Source organism: Cydia fagiglandana, chromosome 17, assembly GCF_963556715.1.
Source record: "Cydia fagiglandana chromosome 17, ilCydFagi1.1, whole genome shotgun sequence".
NCBI lineage: Eukaryota > Metazoa > Arthropoda > Insecta > Lepidoptera > Tortricidae > Cydia > Cydia fagiglandana.
Genome location: NC_085948.1, coordinates 11,682,236 through 11,697,788, shown reverse-complemented (window position 1 = coordinate 11,697,788; position 15,553 = coordinate 11,682,236). Strand labels below are relative to the sequence as shown.

Here is a 15,553-nt window from a genome sequence, read left to right as displayed (position 1 = left end):
ACATATATAACACCAATAGTCCGTAATTAATTAAATTGCGCACACAGTTCGCCGCCTAGTCGCTTCGACATTCTCTGCATGCTTAAAAAGTTAATGGTTTAATTTCGTTGAAAAGCGCGGCAATTTCATCAGCAGTGTTATGTTTTTTGTGCTTTGTAGTAACTTTGTCGTTTAATTCACTTTTAGATTAAATAAGTGGCGGTGTCAGTCCAATACACAGTACACAACATAAATGGGCTTTGAGCAGCAAAGAATATAGAGAAGTTGGGAAGCGTGCCAAAATGTATTGAGAGTGATTCTAATTCCTCTACTCTTTTAAAGCTGTTGTCTGTTAAAGCTGGAGTCTTGCGAAAGTTAGTCGAACTACGACGCGTTATAGAAAGCCAACGTCGGGCGTAGTTAAGAGGAAATTTTAGCTACCGTTCCGTCTATTCGAAAACTTCGATTCCAGGTTCCGTTCTTCGACTGTTTCTCCTCCAAATTTGAATCTATGTATTTGTAGAGGTTTAATTCAAGAGACGGATATATCTTACTTTGTCCTTGCCTAGTCCATTCGGGAGTTACATGTAGACACTAGACCTACATAAATATTCTGGTGTCAGGAGGAAATCATATTTATGTAAACTTAAGAAACAGGTTAAATATTATTTTCCAATGGAATGGAGAATGGATTGGAAAGAGCGCTAGTTTAAGTTTTCTGACGTCTTCCACTAGCTCGTTTTACGAATGCGTCGTATAAAGACGCCCCTGACGTATTGAACAATGAAAGCAGTTAAGTAATAGGTAATAGTATACTGAGTGGTTACAAATACTGGTACCACAGTGCCACCTGGTCATAACTGCGTTGCGAGGTGCTTACCTGAAAAAGGAAAAAATATTTAGATAAGTTGCAATTTGGAAAAAAAAAACTAATATTCGAACGTTGAAATTTTTGTGATTATTTTGAACAACAAGGATTGACAGATTACATTATGCCTTAGATGTAAACACTAGTAAAAGTTTTAAATTACAAACTCGTCATAGAAAGCCAACGTCCCAGCTCGACGCGACGTTTCGAACTATTAATGCAGCGAAGTATCGAATACAGAGTAGTTACCGCAGTGCCCGACCATAGCTGCGTGTTTGTGAAGCGCTTACCTGGGGCTCGTAAACGAAAATCCTATTAGGTCTGTGTCCGGCCTATATAATGTTTCCACTTTGTGCACAACAAATATGATACAAGCCAATATAGTTTTAAACTCAACAACGAAATTAAATTTACATCGCAATAAGAGGGAAACGATGAAACTGTGTCTGATATTAGTTTTCCGTTCCAAATTTGTGACAAAGGAACACTTATTAAATCACCACAGCGTCTGTTCGCGGGCATTACTGCTTCTCATTTTGATGCTTTTGTAGCACAAAATATATACCGTCGTACAATTTAAATACAAATAAGTTTAAATTAGGCTTAAATTAGATGTCCGGTATGAGACAGATTGCAATGTAGATAAAGAAACAAACGTAAGAAGAGTCCATAAAAATCAACCTAAAGCCTAAATTGGCATAACATTTCACTGTCAACTCTCCCACTAACGTTTGATAGTGTAGTGTAGACTGTGCACATTGCTGGCGTCGCAAAATAGGCCTCAGGAAATGACAATAGAGGAGTGTTCCCCCAACGACACAATGACGGAGTGGGTGGGCGCGGGGTTACTGAACGCTATTGTGAATCTTCAGGTACTGAATCGAACGTCTGCGTCTTGAGCCGTACAAATGCATAATAACAGAGTTCCCTATCAATGGAACCTAAACTATTTGCAGAAAGTCCTTCCCTTTGTTACAGTTAAACTAGTACCATAGGTGACTTCAGCAAGCTCGGTTCTCCATACAAACGTAATTACGCTCTCATTTTAAAACGACTAGCTAGATTGCTCTGATACTTTGTACTTACAAGCTAGTCCTGTAATTAGTTTATGTAGCTTCAGACATCAAAGTAAAAAAATACTTACAGCGAATACAAAACTCGTTCCAACTCCATTTCGTTTGTTTTATAAACTGGAGCTATACTATAAACTACAGGACTAGATATATCTCATGTCATTGTATGTGTAAAGTTTCATTACAATTCAACACGTAGTTTTAAATTGAGAACGAAACTCCGTTTGTATGATGGGAAGGTGAAATTTGGCCGAGCTAGCTGGCATTCAATCAATTTGTTGGTTGCATTTATCTAGGTTTCATATATTGATCCATAAAAGCCAAATGTGTTTGTAATACTCACTGTAGAACAAATCTCGCCTGGGTTAAGTTATTACTTGACGTAAAATACATGCGTGACTTTTCTGGTTTAATTTAAAAGTACATATTTTTTACTTTGGCCTTCATCAAACCTGCAAATATCCCGTGTCCGGGGTTAAGAAAGGCAGAGGAGAATAAGGTATGAAATTTTCGACGATATACCTAATGCATGGAAGAGAAAATGTAAGATGCAGCATACTTAACTATAGGTTGTTTTTGTGGTATCTAAATATCGTATTTTGTGATTTAAAACAGTCTCTAAGCTGGAGAGCTTGGTTGGTGTTGCTGCATAGTATTACCACTGTCAGGGCACACGTGTTGCCGTAGTTAAATATAACCGGCGGTTCAACGCACTACGGGGGGGCGTGCCGCGTCCGGCTAACCTACAACTAGATACTAAATTATAGAGATTGACTATAAGGAATTGGTTGAAATTGTTCCTTGGAAGTCTTATTTGTGCAAACAGATACGAAGTGACGACATGGACAGGTCCGTGAATGTCGTTTACTAGTTTAGTCATTTCATTCAGTTGCTTTCGTATTTATACGGGAATACCTACAGACGGCAGGAGCGAATTCTACTTTAGCAGTTTACATTAAGAAAGTGGAGGCAAATGGCTTCCTATGAACAAATTGAAACATTGAAACTAAATCTGATTTCATTATATTATTTTAACTTAGATCTTGAAAATTTTAGAAGTTGTTAAAACTTTCAACGTTTCTTTTCTCAAAGGGTTGAATTTCCAAAATATCCCTTTTTAGTGAAGCTCGACAACATTTATGTTTCAAATTTCAACCTTGACCTGATGAGACAGTTTAAAATAGATTGTTGCTACAGCCTTTTAGACTTTTTATTAATCGGTTACGAAGCTCACTAGCTCCGAGTTGTGCTAACAGCTGTTGCCGATATTTAAAGTAAGCAAATATACTTTTGTTTCCGGAATCCTATCGCAAACAAATTCAACACATAAGTACCTACCAACAACGCGCGCGTCCCCAAGTGCTATGACGCTTTTTTGTGATATTCTTTTACCTCACTTTTCCCATGTGGAATAAAGGAATGAAATTAATCCTTAGCAATATTTCAAGAAAAATGCCGGTGCCGGTACCTTACCTTTACACCTTTTGTTAAGAAAATGGAAACTGTCGGCAGTGACTCTACATAAATGTATGGCCAATTAAGTTTTTCATTCGGTTTTGTTCGTTCGTTCGTCACAAAAGGTTTCCATTCAATTCCATCTGTAAATATTTCAGGAGAAACCGTTTAAATATTACTTTCTTTATATGATTATACGACTATAAGACTTATCGATGTCAATAATATCGCACAGCTAGGAACATACTATCAGTGCGACCACAGCCACTGTCTATTTTGGCTCACAGAAGGCAATTGGTAAATGACTGCAATATTATTGCGGTCTGCGCGTTAATGGAGTCTGGTCGCTTCCGTCATACGAACGGCCCGAGCGAATCAATCATAAATACATCTAGATTCTGACACGTGATTGCTAAAACTAGTTACTGGTGGAATTCGATTGCCCATCTATTGTGTGAGAAACAAATTTGAAATGTGATATGTAGTTATGATGGGTATATTAAAACGAGTTTAAATCAAATCAATATTATTTAGCTCAAAGGTATAAAGATCAAAAACTTTCAAAGAGCCTATGATCTCTTCACAAGTAAAGTGTCTTTCTATGTACAGCAAAACGTAATTCAAGACCAAAGAAAGTAAGAAAATGTTGCCATAATTTGTTCGTAAAATAGTAAATTCCTTTTGATAAATAATCACGCTAAGATCATTTATTTTGCAGTTTAATTAGTTTTGGACACAACACGTATACATCATCACACATCAAACAAAGCGCTCTTAAGTCTTACACGAACTTGTGGTATATAATTATGCGATGTAAATTCGGTAGTAAGTACAAATTGTCGGAGGGGCAAAAGATATCACAGTCTCCTTTTAAACCTGGAAGCATTTACATGTAAATTCCAGTAGCAAAATATTGTTGCCACGCGAAGCTGCAGACGCGTTATTCGGGTAGTGTTATTTTACGACAAGCTCATGATCCATGCTACACGTCGTATTCGTTGCGAACAAAGGTCGGTGATGTTATTATCGCATGGCCGCAGGCAAGGTAAGAACGAAACAATGATCTTGTTACGTAACGTTTCCGTGGCTAGACACACATAGGTATACCCCTTCCTACTAGGTATAAACATAAAGTAGGTTGCGTTGCGATCTCTTATAAAAATTATTCAGTTACTACATAAGTTAGTTACCATGCACTGAGCGTGAGCGAATGGCCAATATAGGTGCGTACGTAAACATTCAGTACACAGTTAACTACGCTTGTAAAACAAACCCACCCTTATTTAGTCAGTCGGGGGATAATTCATGCAAGTACGATGCTGCTATAAAAAACTATTGGCTCTTGTAAAGTTTCACGACGATAAGCTAACTACAATTTATGTTCAAGAAACTAGGGAAATAAGCAGCGAGAAACTACTAATATAACGAGCTAACATTGTCACGATAGTCTCTATTGCGAAACGTCGTTTAATGTCCGGTTGCTCAGAGAGCATTTCTTCGCAACCGCTTGCAGTCTGCAGTTGAGATGAGATGCTGCAACTAAATAGTTACCCAATTTACGGAAGAGTGAGCAACTAGTAAAGCGGCTGATAAAGGCAATCGCCGCGAATTGATTTACTTAATTCTCCTTTTTAATAAGTTGTACCGACCTATTTCGAGCAGGCTCAATTACTTTGTCGGTTTTGGGGGAGCCAATTTTATTAATTAAGAAACGTTCGTGAGCCACGGTTGTTAGTTGTTACCGCGTCTGCTGAAAATATACGTTGTAATAAAAGTGTAATAAAATGCTACCAAAACAATTAGTCTACGATAGCTTTTAGCAGTCGGTATTAATGCTAGGACTTTGTTTTTTACTAGGTTAGATAGACTGGAGTGCACGTGCTCGGTCATATTATGCGGTCGCTCACAAGATGTGGCATGTGAATAACCGCGAGTTGGATTTTTTAGGCGTGCCCACATCGGTATAAAGACAAAGAGGTTCGCACGGCCTTGCCGGCGTGTGCCATGCTGCCGAGGCTGACGAACGCGGAAGTGCCCAACGACTGCCGCCTACTAGCTCCACGAATTAAATCCGATGCTACGAGGATTAGACTATTCTTCTTCCACAGTACCTAATCTAACTACGAATTACCTACAACCCGATAAATTCCCGTCCTACCTTGTCACAAACTGGCTTTAATTTAGTTAAGCTAGGCTTGGAAAAATGAAGAAACCATTAGAGACGGTTACACTGTCTAAGTTAACTTAAATGTGAATTAGAATTTACAAGGCTGTATTTAATACAAATAGTGACTAAACCTCGACTAGTCATTATGAGGGAGTTGCCAGGGTCACTGGCGAAGCACTAAAAACTTTTGAATTTGCTTAACTTTGTTTAGTTTGTATAGTTGTTCGGCCTTAGTTCAATGCGGAGGAAATAAATCTGATTTCACCCGACCCCATTCAATTACTGAGCGAAACGTAACATCCGTGAAAACATTCCGAACTTTCCCAGGCAACGCTTTAGTTAGTGGCATTAACTATTGCTAAGTCTAGCCAAATTTTAAACGTTATCCCTTGTTGCGGTCAGTATGGCTGACATGCGGTCCGGTATGGAATCGAAAATTTAACACAAATATAACACATTATTCTGCGTCATGATCACAAACCTGAAAGTGCTCTAAATCAAATGGTACACCGCAATGAATACGTTTTCGGTATTATTTTGTCACGTGTAAGAAATACACTGAGAAATAAAACTGGACTGTGGTATGTGGTTTGGTAAATTCTATTCAGCAAAGCATAAGATGTAGATGAATAACTTCCTAAAATAATATATTAACTGTGTAACTATTCATAAGACCACAAAGACATATATTAAAACTTTCAAAAGGAAGAAATTTATCTAGAAATTTTGCAACACCAGCCACGAAATAAAGTGCAGTGTTGTATAAAGCCCGCCAAGCTTCTTGGGCCATTAAAGAATGTTTGTGGATATAGCAAAGGCGTAAACACTGTCAGCCAGCCAGCCAATGCTTTTACGAAACGTACTCACAAATAGGTGCATAAAGAGTATCCCGCATACGCTATGTAGTTTTGAAGGCAATTTTAAAATAATATCAGCAACAATGTAAAGCCCGATTGTATTGTGATAAAGGCTGCGCTTAACCGAATGTAGTCACACATATGTACTTATGTTTACTATTTATATGAAAGCTTTCTTTGGCGTATTACTTTCGTGATGTCGTAGTTTTAGCTGAGTTTGATACAAAATGCTTTATTAAATATTGAGTTAATAAATCGCGTCTGTCGAACTTGAGTTTAGCACAGCGATGATTGCAGAAAACGACCGCGCGATTGATTTTATTATCAGTCGCAGATATTTACATTGGTCGCGGATGAGAACTTCAATCGTTATCGCAACTGAAATGATCCTTATTATACTTAGGTACTTCATTTCTTAATTCTTAAATCAGGCAACAAGCAACTATGAAGAGGTAATGTGATTTAATGATAAGCTAAATTTCATGGCAAAATTTTCATTATGAATGTTTGATATAAGTATTTTTTTATAAATTAATTATGAATTACCGGTATGTGGATGTTAATATGTACTTTATAAATATTTTATGACTTTTATGAGTCTATCATTTATAACATGTTTTACGTTTATTAAAACATAAAATTCAATATTAAACTTCTTTATGAGAATAAAGACAATAATTTATTTGTGCAATGAAAATGGTGGTGGTTATTCTACATATGTACCTATATTGTTCAAATTGTCGTAGTATGTATGTATATTCGATAAATGTTAAAGTAATTAAAATTAAAAATTTAAAACCCCCGACAAGCTTAAAACGGCGCCATCAAGTTAGTTGAAACCTATTTAAGAAAGGGTTCTTAAATTGAGAGAAGAGAGGCGTCTAAACCACACTTTTCGATTTAAGAAACCACATAGGTACATCAGATGGAATTCTTTTTAACCTAAATAAAAACGAAGTAAAGTTAGGCAAAAACAAAGTTTTATAAAACTTCAATTTACCTACCACAAAATGCAAAGACATTATTGCTTTCATTTTGTTTGTTGTTTATTAAAATAAACTAAAGTAACTAAGTACGTATAACGATACCGATAATGTTTACCCAGAAGGTACGTTGAAAGGCACCTACGTGTGACGTTTGGGTGATCAAAGTGTGTCAAAGTGTCATCGAGGCCGCGAGTGGCCCTCCCGGCTCGCCACATGTTCGCAGCCGTGCACTGAACTCGGCCAGATAAAACGTTGCCGGTTCATGGAAACGGGACGTGCCGCCGCTCCTTTAGGTGCGCTAATGGAACCGTGAAGCAAGAGTATATATTTAAACACACGCTTCGTATTCACTTTCCTCACTGAGCGCAGGCGAGTCGAAGCTCAAGAAAGCCAGTGAGGCTGTCGCCTCAAGATCTGTAATATCTATACATTTTCAAGACTTCATATATACTGGATCGGTGTGCATTCGACAAGACTGCGTTCTATAAGTACATAGAATAACACCGCTTCGCGCTTCTCATTGACTACAAGCGAGTGTATCTCAAAAAAATTACGCTATGGGACGGGAAGAAAAGGCAAACCCTGAGGATTTTTAAATTCAATCTCTGCTGTAAATAGCATGGTCTGAGAAATTAATAAGCAAGAATCTTCCACTTTAAGATCTCTCTGATTTGATAACTCGCAATAAGGGCGAAATAAAGGCATCAAAATTACGAAATATTAAATTTTCCAAGCGATTACCCGCTCCGAACTTGAAAGATTGTTCTCGCAAGCGGTTGTCGAGCTCAATGAAGGTTTACGAATTATTTACCCAATTCTTTATGGATATTTCAATATCAATCGCAACTTCTGATACTTTGTTAATGAAGCTGAAACCTTTAACCATTAAGACAGCAGTGACGTCGTTTATAAAGTAATATTCCAATGCATAAATGACGCTTTTTAGGTATATTCTACTATTTAAAGGTCAAGAAGTGACCTAGAGAATACATATAAGAATAATATGCAAAGCGATTATCAGTCGTTACGGACGAAGGCGATATGTAAATGCATAGTTGACTCGTTAAACAATAGATGAAAATATTGCATGGAATAACACTTAAAACCAGTAAACAGTGGGATGCAGCTACAACAATTTTGCAACGTAAACAGCCCACATAAAACCAACTCGAGCAATAACTGTAATCTATTCTAGCAAAGTGTGATGAACAGCAATAAAGTCTCAGCAGTGGCTACATTTTAGTTGTACCCACATGTACCTACTCGTACAAAAATGCCATATTCCTCTCGAGTCGGTTATACAGGGAGGAGTTGTCGAGACCGGGCAACTCCTCGGGGAGAGGAGATAGATTGCCATTGTACAACACACTTTGCACCGAACTTACATCCTCTATTTGTCTGAGCAATACGTGATTTTTCTAAAGTTTTCGTTTCCTTTTGCAGAATTGGACGGTTTATTTTAATAGTAAGCAACTAAGTGATTTATGTAGAAGCGCTCGTCCTTGGGCCTTAATTCGGGAAACAATTAATGGTTCTTGTCGCTGTATCTATTTAACGTTGAACATAATTTTGAATGAGATCGTAAATACGTGACCCTGAAAGCATCGCTTTTAAACGATTACGTGGAATAATTAAGCCTATCAAATAGACACAAGTTTATTTCTTGTATTAACCGATATCGGTACTGAACTAACTAAATTAAGTGATTCAGATAAATGATTACGATAGTGCTTAGGAAGGCTATTTACGAACGTGTTTGAGATAGTTTAGCCAGTTATTGCTAGTAGTAAAACGAGCGCCGCGTGACTCGTATATATGACTAATATAAATGTACAATTGTACAGTCCCGTGACAATTCACGATAAACGGAATATACGTGGGCAATACTGAAAGTTTCTATAATGAACCTATTAGAGATCAAGCAGAGAAAGAAAAGGTACTGTTTGAAAATCTAACAGGAGGCGAATGCCATTTCTATCCTTTTTTTTTTTTTTATATGCATGGGTTTACTCATGGCCACAGACTAGCCGAGGCGTAGACGTGGCCTACGATGGAGCGAGCTCGCCCAGAAGGTGCCTGTTCACTCTTGATTTGAAGGTTGCCGGGTTATAAGAGCACGGAAATATAGACGCCGGCAAGGAATTCCATTCCTTGGCAGTGCGCATAAGGGAAGTCCTTTTTTTTCTGTAATGCTTATCATTATACATATTTGAATCACTAAATTTCTTGTGCTCCTTATTGGCATAAACCAACTTTTAAAATGAAATTATATGTATTGAATACTAATTAGGTTAACATTTAATTAGGACATTTATACCTATTATTATTCTCATTTAATTGATAATTAATTACTTTAAAAAAAGGTTAAGGTCAATGAGATCTGTTTGTTTGCCTTAACTTATTCAACATTGAATTATGTTCTATTAATATAAAAGGACTTTAGGTCTTAAATGATTTTGAGCTTTCCTAAATATTAAACATAATGCTAAGAGCGGTTGTCGATATAATACAAAAATTTAAAATACATGTATGGAGCGATTAATACCGATATTAGTTGAGGAATGCAGCGCTAAAACCACCGTGAATCACACCATATGAATGTTATGGCAAGTACGCCACGATATCGAGATGCCAGTATGGATAGCCACCAACAGAGTATCTCCGATTTCGCCGCGCGTCGCGGGTGGTACGCCCTTCTGAATATAAACGTCTCGTAAACGTTACACGACCACTTCAATTCCAACGCCGTGAGCTATGGCTACATCAGCTATTCGACAAGCCAGTGGAAACGAAATGGACGAATTAAAATATTCTTACAGACTGCAATTGAATATTTATATCAATATAAAAAGCGAGGATAGAATATGAGAGAGCGATATAAACCATAAAAGTGATGTACCGAAGCAAGCAAGGCCACGGACTTTATTTGACGACACATTTTTATTGTTATTCTCGTGCTTATTGATTTGAAGTGAAGTTATTGATGAATTCTTGCTTCAGATCAGAAATATAAAGCGTAAACAAGCGAAACCCGTGTTATTAAACATGAATGGCATGATGGCTTCAATACAGTACAGGTGTCGGAGGATTACAAACTGCAATGTTGGCAGTTATGTAATAAGCTAATAAGGCTATGGAGCCCAGATCTCTTTAAATTTCACTTACTGATTGAATTACACATTGGAAGCTAGTCTTCCGTAGAACACTCAAGCTTAAGTAGAGCCTTCAGGTAGTTTATAAAATCAAGGGTCGGTAAAATTATGCAAATTTTTACATATGTGTTTTACGCGAACTTCTTTTTTGTTTGTTATACTTATAATAATGCATTAATAACCTCAAACAGGTTTTGAATTCGTCGTAGAAACAGATCAATCACGTCGTTAATAATTAGTAACGTCACAAATGTATAGAAATGTAACCAGTTTCTATAGCATACTGACCTTTTATGACACAGCTAGTTGATAAGGAATTGCGTCGTTAACGCTGTAGTAGTAATCAATATTCATTTTGCAATAACAAACGGTATGCAATAGGACTACGAATACAATCGTGTTGACAAAATTTCATTGCTATACTGGCAACTCGGGGCCGTTTCACCGACAAAAATTACACAGTGGAGTCCGTTTACTGCCAACTACTAGCAGTTTTTAAAGACGTACAATCTTACGTTAGTTTTCATATACATAGGTATCTATGCGTATTCTATGTAGTCCCGTTAGAAGGGTAGAGTGCGGGAAAAATACGCAATTAGACTTTGCGAAATTTAACGATTAGACTCTTTTTTGCAATCAGTTCAGACGGTTCTTTAATACGAAGGGTCCTAGTTATATTCCATTTCTATCTAATAACATAACTAATAATGGCAGACTACTGCCCAAGTAATAACTCGGGCTAGATAGAAGGTTGTAAGTAAGTCTTAGGATATGGATATTATGCTTTATTGTTGGCGAAAAACGGTAATATATTCCTATTTTGTATTTAACATACAGATTTTATCGTTAATCGCTGGGAGACACCCAACACGAACTGACAACTAAATGCAAAAGATTAATGCATTATCAACGGAGCTAAACGATGAAACAGCGAAACACATAACCTTCCAGAGTTTTTCTTGAGTTTCGATTTTTAGAGACGTTTCTCTTAAAATATTTGTTGAATAAATAGGGCTTCAAGATAAGAATCCGCTCCAATCCAGCATTTAATTGATTCTGTGCCTCAAATGAAAATCGAATATTTAAGCGAAATAATTCGAAATACTGTCAATAAAAACCGTTCAGAATGTTCAAATGACATTCAGGTTGATGAAAATCGCGGTCGGTATTGATGTTTTCAGAGTATATATTTATTTTAGAGATATCTTTTAAGGGCCGGCACAGACAGGCTGCAGCCCGACTGCAACTTGTATGGGAAGGGAACTGCACCTCAACGTTGCAGTTCAGTCTCCATACTAATAGCACTCCGTCTGTATCGGCCCTAATGTCGTTGAACATTGCGACTTATAGTCGCACCAATAAAAGTCTGTAGCGAATTTGATAGCCCACGCAGTGTAAGTATTATTTATTTACCCGACTGCGCGACGCAAAGGAGGGTAATGTGTTTATACGTCATAATTTCATAGAAGTTAGACGTTTAAAATGACACTTGCACTGCGTGGGCTATCAAAATCGCTGCAGTTTTTTTTCGGGCTATCTATAGAGTTCGCAGACCGGGCTATTGATTATATATTAGCTAGAGATTATCCGTCCTCGTAAATTATTAAAATGTTTTGAAGAACTGCGAGTACAGTTAATGGATTCTTGATTTTTCATTCAATATTAAAAGAGCATTAGCGGTGTAAATTCGTCTGAAATGTTGAAAAAAACGGTATCTATAAAGTAAGGTTAGCTTTTATACTAAATGATGACTGCTTGCATAAAAAACATAGAGTCGATCTCTTAGTGCATAAATTAATTCATTCTTAATGATTGTTGGTATCATTGAGATCGATCTTTGTCGTGACGTTTTAGGTAATGGAATTGAATGTAAGAAACTACAAGGATTGATCAGAAAGTTGGTAGCTGCTCCGGCTCTACCTACTCATCATGCGATTTGAGTATATTTACGAGTATACCATATGGGAGGGATATTTCAATGCCAAGTGATCACATCTGTGTTACATCGAAGTAAAAAAAATATTAAAAGAATGAGCGTTTTCTAATAATGATTTCCACCACCTCAATAAGTACTCAAAGATCCCTCACAATGGTATGAATATTGAAATCGCTTGAGTAGAGCTGGATCAACTAACAACTTACGGACCAACCCTCGTATTAGAGACGGCAGTTTAAGTCCAAGGCATTAGAAGCAAAAATTCAAATTGAAGAAGTCTGTGTTTTTCCCGAAGAAGAATGTTAGAATTATTTAATCGCTTGATAAAGAAAATGTGATTTGTGTATTTGGGACGGCTTCTTTAGCTTGTCTTTCATCATCTCCAACATGTTCAGACGTCCAAAATTATAAGCTGTATCCAGACGAGCAGTGATGGTTTCCTATGGGTAGTTCCTGCGTGTACGAACAAAGCGTACAATACAATAAAAACATATCTTTTAGGAAATTAGTTAACGATGTAGCGCATTAAATTTAATTACCTAGTTAGGTCAAGAGCTGCTGGCATTCCAAAATGCACGATCCACCACTTGGGCAGCGGCGTGGACATCCGCTGCGGCGGCGCCCGCGCTCATGCGCCGCTGAGTCCTCGCCGGGGCGCCCAACACCACATTCACACACTATGACGACTTATGACTACTATGTCAACGCAGTGTCATGGTTCAACGCGACTTAATTGACCTAAATACAGATAACGATGACGCAAACTGTGTGGAAACTTAGATTCGCGCCCGGAAGGCGATGCTAGCGAAATCGAGAAAAAATTAATTGTCCCCGTCTAGTAATTAAACGGTCGAGGAAGTGGACAGAAGGAAACGTGATCGTAATGGCATCGACTGACGAACTGCACGACGAAAGGCGAATGGAGAGCGAAGTAATAAAAATATTAAAGCAATAAAAGGGACGAATCGAGAGAGATTTTTAAAACTTTAGGGGAGTCAATAATTAGAGGGAGCGACTACGAGAGAAGTGGATAAGGGTTGTTATGGCAGCAAAGTTGGGGTCGATAAACTTTTGGATTACCTAAGTTAAAATTACGGCTAAATGATAACTCTACCAATGGATTCTTCAATTTAAAAGCTTGCGGGCGCGAAGGTAAGCAACACAAAGTTGGAATAGTTCGTATACGGAGAGGTTAGATTCGCGGGTTGAAGCGCTAGCGGCGCGCGAGGCGATCGGTCGGTACGTCGCTCCGAGTGGGACTGACAATCGCGCCCGGCGCCCCCGCGCGGCTGCCATGTGCCGCCCTATGATAACGCGCCCGCCGCTCGCCCGCGGCTCCACCGAGCTGCCGCCGAGACGACACAATCTGACAAAATCCATCATGACATGAAAGGCTTCCCGCGACAAGCCTGATATAATACTTTTCTCTTAGAAATAATAGCTTCCGACAGATATGAAACGAGTGCAACACAGGTTTTTGTGTCCATAGAGCATAATAATAACATATCAGAGAAACAATAGGTACTAATAGAAAGATGTAGTGTAGCTTAATGTCTAACTTCCAAGTCCAAGTGAGTAGTCCCTTTGAAAGCTCGCTTCTTTAGGAGTAATAATAACATCTATATTTTATATTAGGAAAGCTCTCATTGTATTTTAATTAATTAATCAATTTTCCTTGCTCTATTTTCCGTTTTTGTTATTGTCGGTTGTGTGAATTTAAACGGAAATCGACATGGCTATGCCGAGCCGTTGACATTTTTCTTAATTCAAATTTTATTTTAATACCGAAACACCGTTTCTCTTCTATCGAAACCGTTCAAACCTTTAAAATATTATTTATTACTACACATGGAAAAAATAATTTGACAAGTACACATGTAAGTATATGTAGGTAGGTAGTAGGTACGTACACACAGGGGCGCTAAATCAAATAAACATAGATTTTCCTATTGATCCCCATATTCTACCCGAGAACGCTTACTTAAGCTTTAGCAATATAATAGGTTTTATTCAGATTTATTACAAGTAATACAACATGATACGACGTATCAAGATATGTAGGTGAGTATATGTAGGAAATACGGTTACATTTTGATTTGGGCGTTTACATAACAGTTCATGCAGTTGGTATCGTAATTAATCGAAGAGAGTTCTCGTTATGGGTCGGAAGTTGTTTCATTTTAAGTTAGTTAACTCTCGTGGCACGTACGCACGGCATTGCCCATAAACCATACCGATATCCAACGTAACGGGGCCGAGCCGTTCGCCTGCGTGCAGTTGATAGAGCGTCCGAGGATGTTACGCGCAAGTTTTTCAATTTACAGATATCACGTCACATGTAGCAGCAACTTATGGTAACATTCCATTTCTAACCGCAGCTGCACTACCGGTACTGAACGCGTCGCTGTCATTGTCAATTTCAATAGTAAAATGAACAGTAGTGCAGCTGTCGTTGGAAATGGACTGTCACCTTTACTCTTGATAGTTCTTACATTTTATTTTTGATTATAATACCCGTAAAATGCACTCTGCCCTAATCGCCATGAGGTATAACCAGAAATTGATCAGATTCTTCAATATGTGTTCACGAAACAAGAAAACTGTTGTGCGATTTAGGAATTCTACATAATTTTGCAACTCGTCGTAACTCTCGTGGGAAAAACCAATAATTTGGTATTACATTGTAACTAATGCTAGTTTGTAAATAGTCGCATTAACGTTGTGGTATGCATTTAATTGGATAAATCGCACTAATTGTAATTTATTCATTGTTACTTCTTTTACTAAACCGCCAAGGCAGTAAACGGTAGTTAGTCCTAATTAAAGTTATCGCGGGAACGCCCAGAGTAAGCCAAGGCTGAGATGCTAAACTGATCGTGTTACACGGCTCCCGCTGAAATAATACCAGTAGTGGATAATAAAAATTTGTTATCAATTATGACCCTGGGGAGATAATCATTTCCCATCACGATATTACAAGACTCTAGATTTATTAAGGTTATCATGAATCTTATTGACATACTATTCTGTAATGATTGTAAGTCATTGCCAGTAGGATTTACTTCGGTGTAAATTTTATA

The 15,553-nt window shown here is 37.7% G+C and overlaps 1 protein-coding gene across 2 annotated transcripts in view; it reads right to left on the bottom strand.

Moving 5' to 3' along the window:
• The window catches only part of LOC134672475 (protein gustavus), a 104,564-nt gene that overhangs the window by 75,388 nt on the left and 13,623 nt on the right, over positions 1-15,553 (bottom strand). Inside the window, exons 1-2 of one of the 2 annotated variants that reach the window (XM_063530412.1) lie at positions 13,588-13,743; positions 13,013-13,211 (exon numbers count right to left, since the gene is read on the bottom strand). The exons of the other annotated variant lie outside the window; for it this stretch is intronic. Coding sequence (XP_063386482.1) covers positions 13,013-13,080 — 68 coding nt within the window. The 5' untranslated portion in view covers positions 13,081-13,211; positions 13,588-13,743. Of the gene's footprint in view, positions 1-13,012; positions 13,212-13,587; positions 13,744-15,553 lie in introns of those variants that run through there. 2 annotated transcript variants of the gene reach the window in all.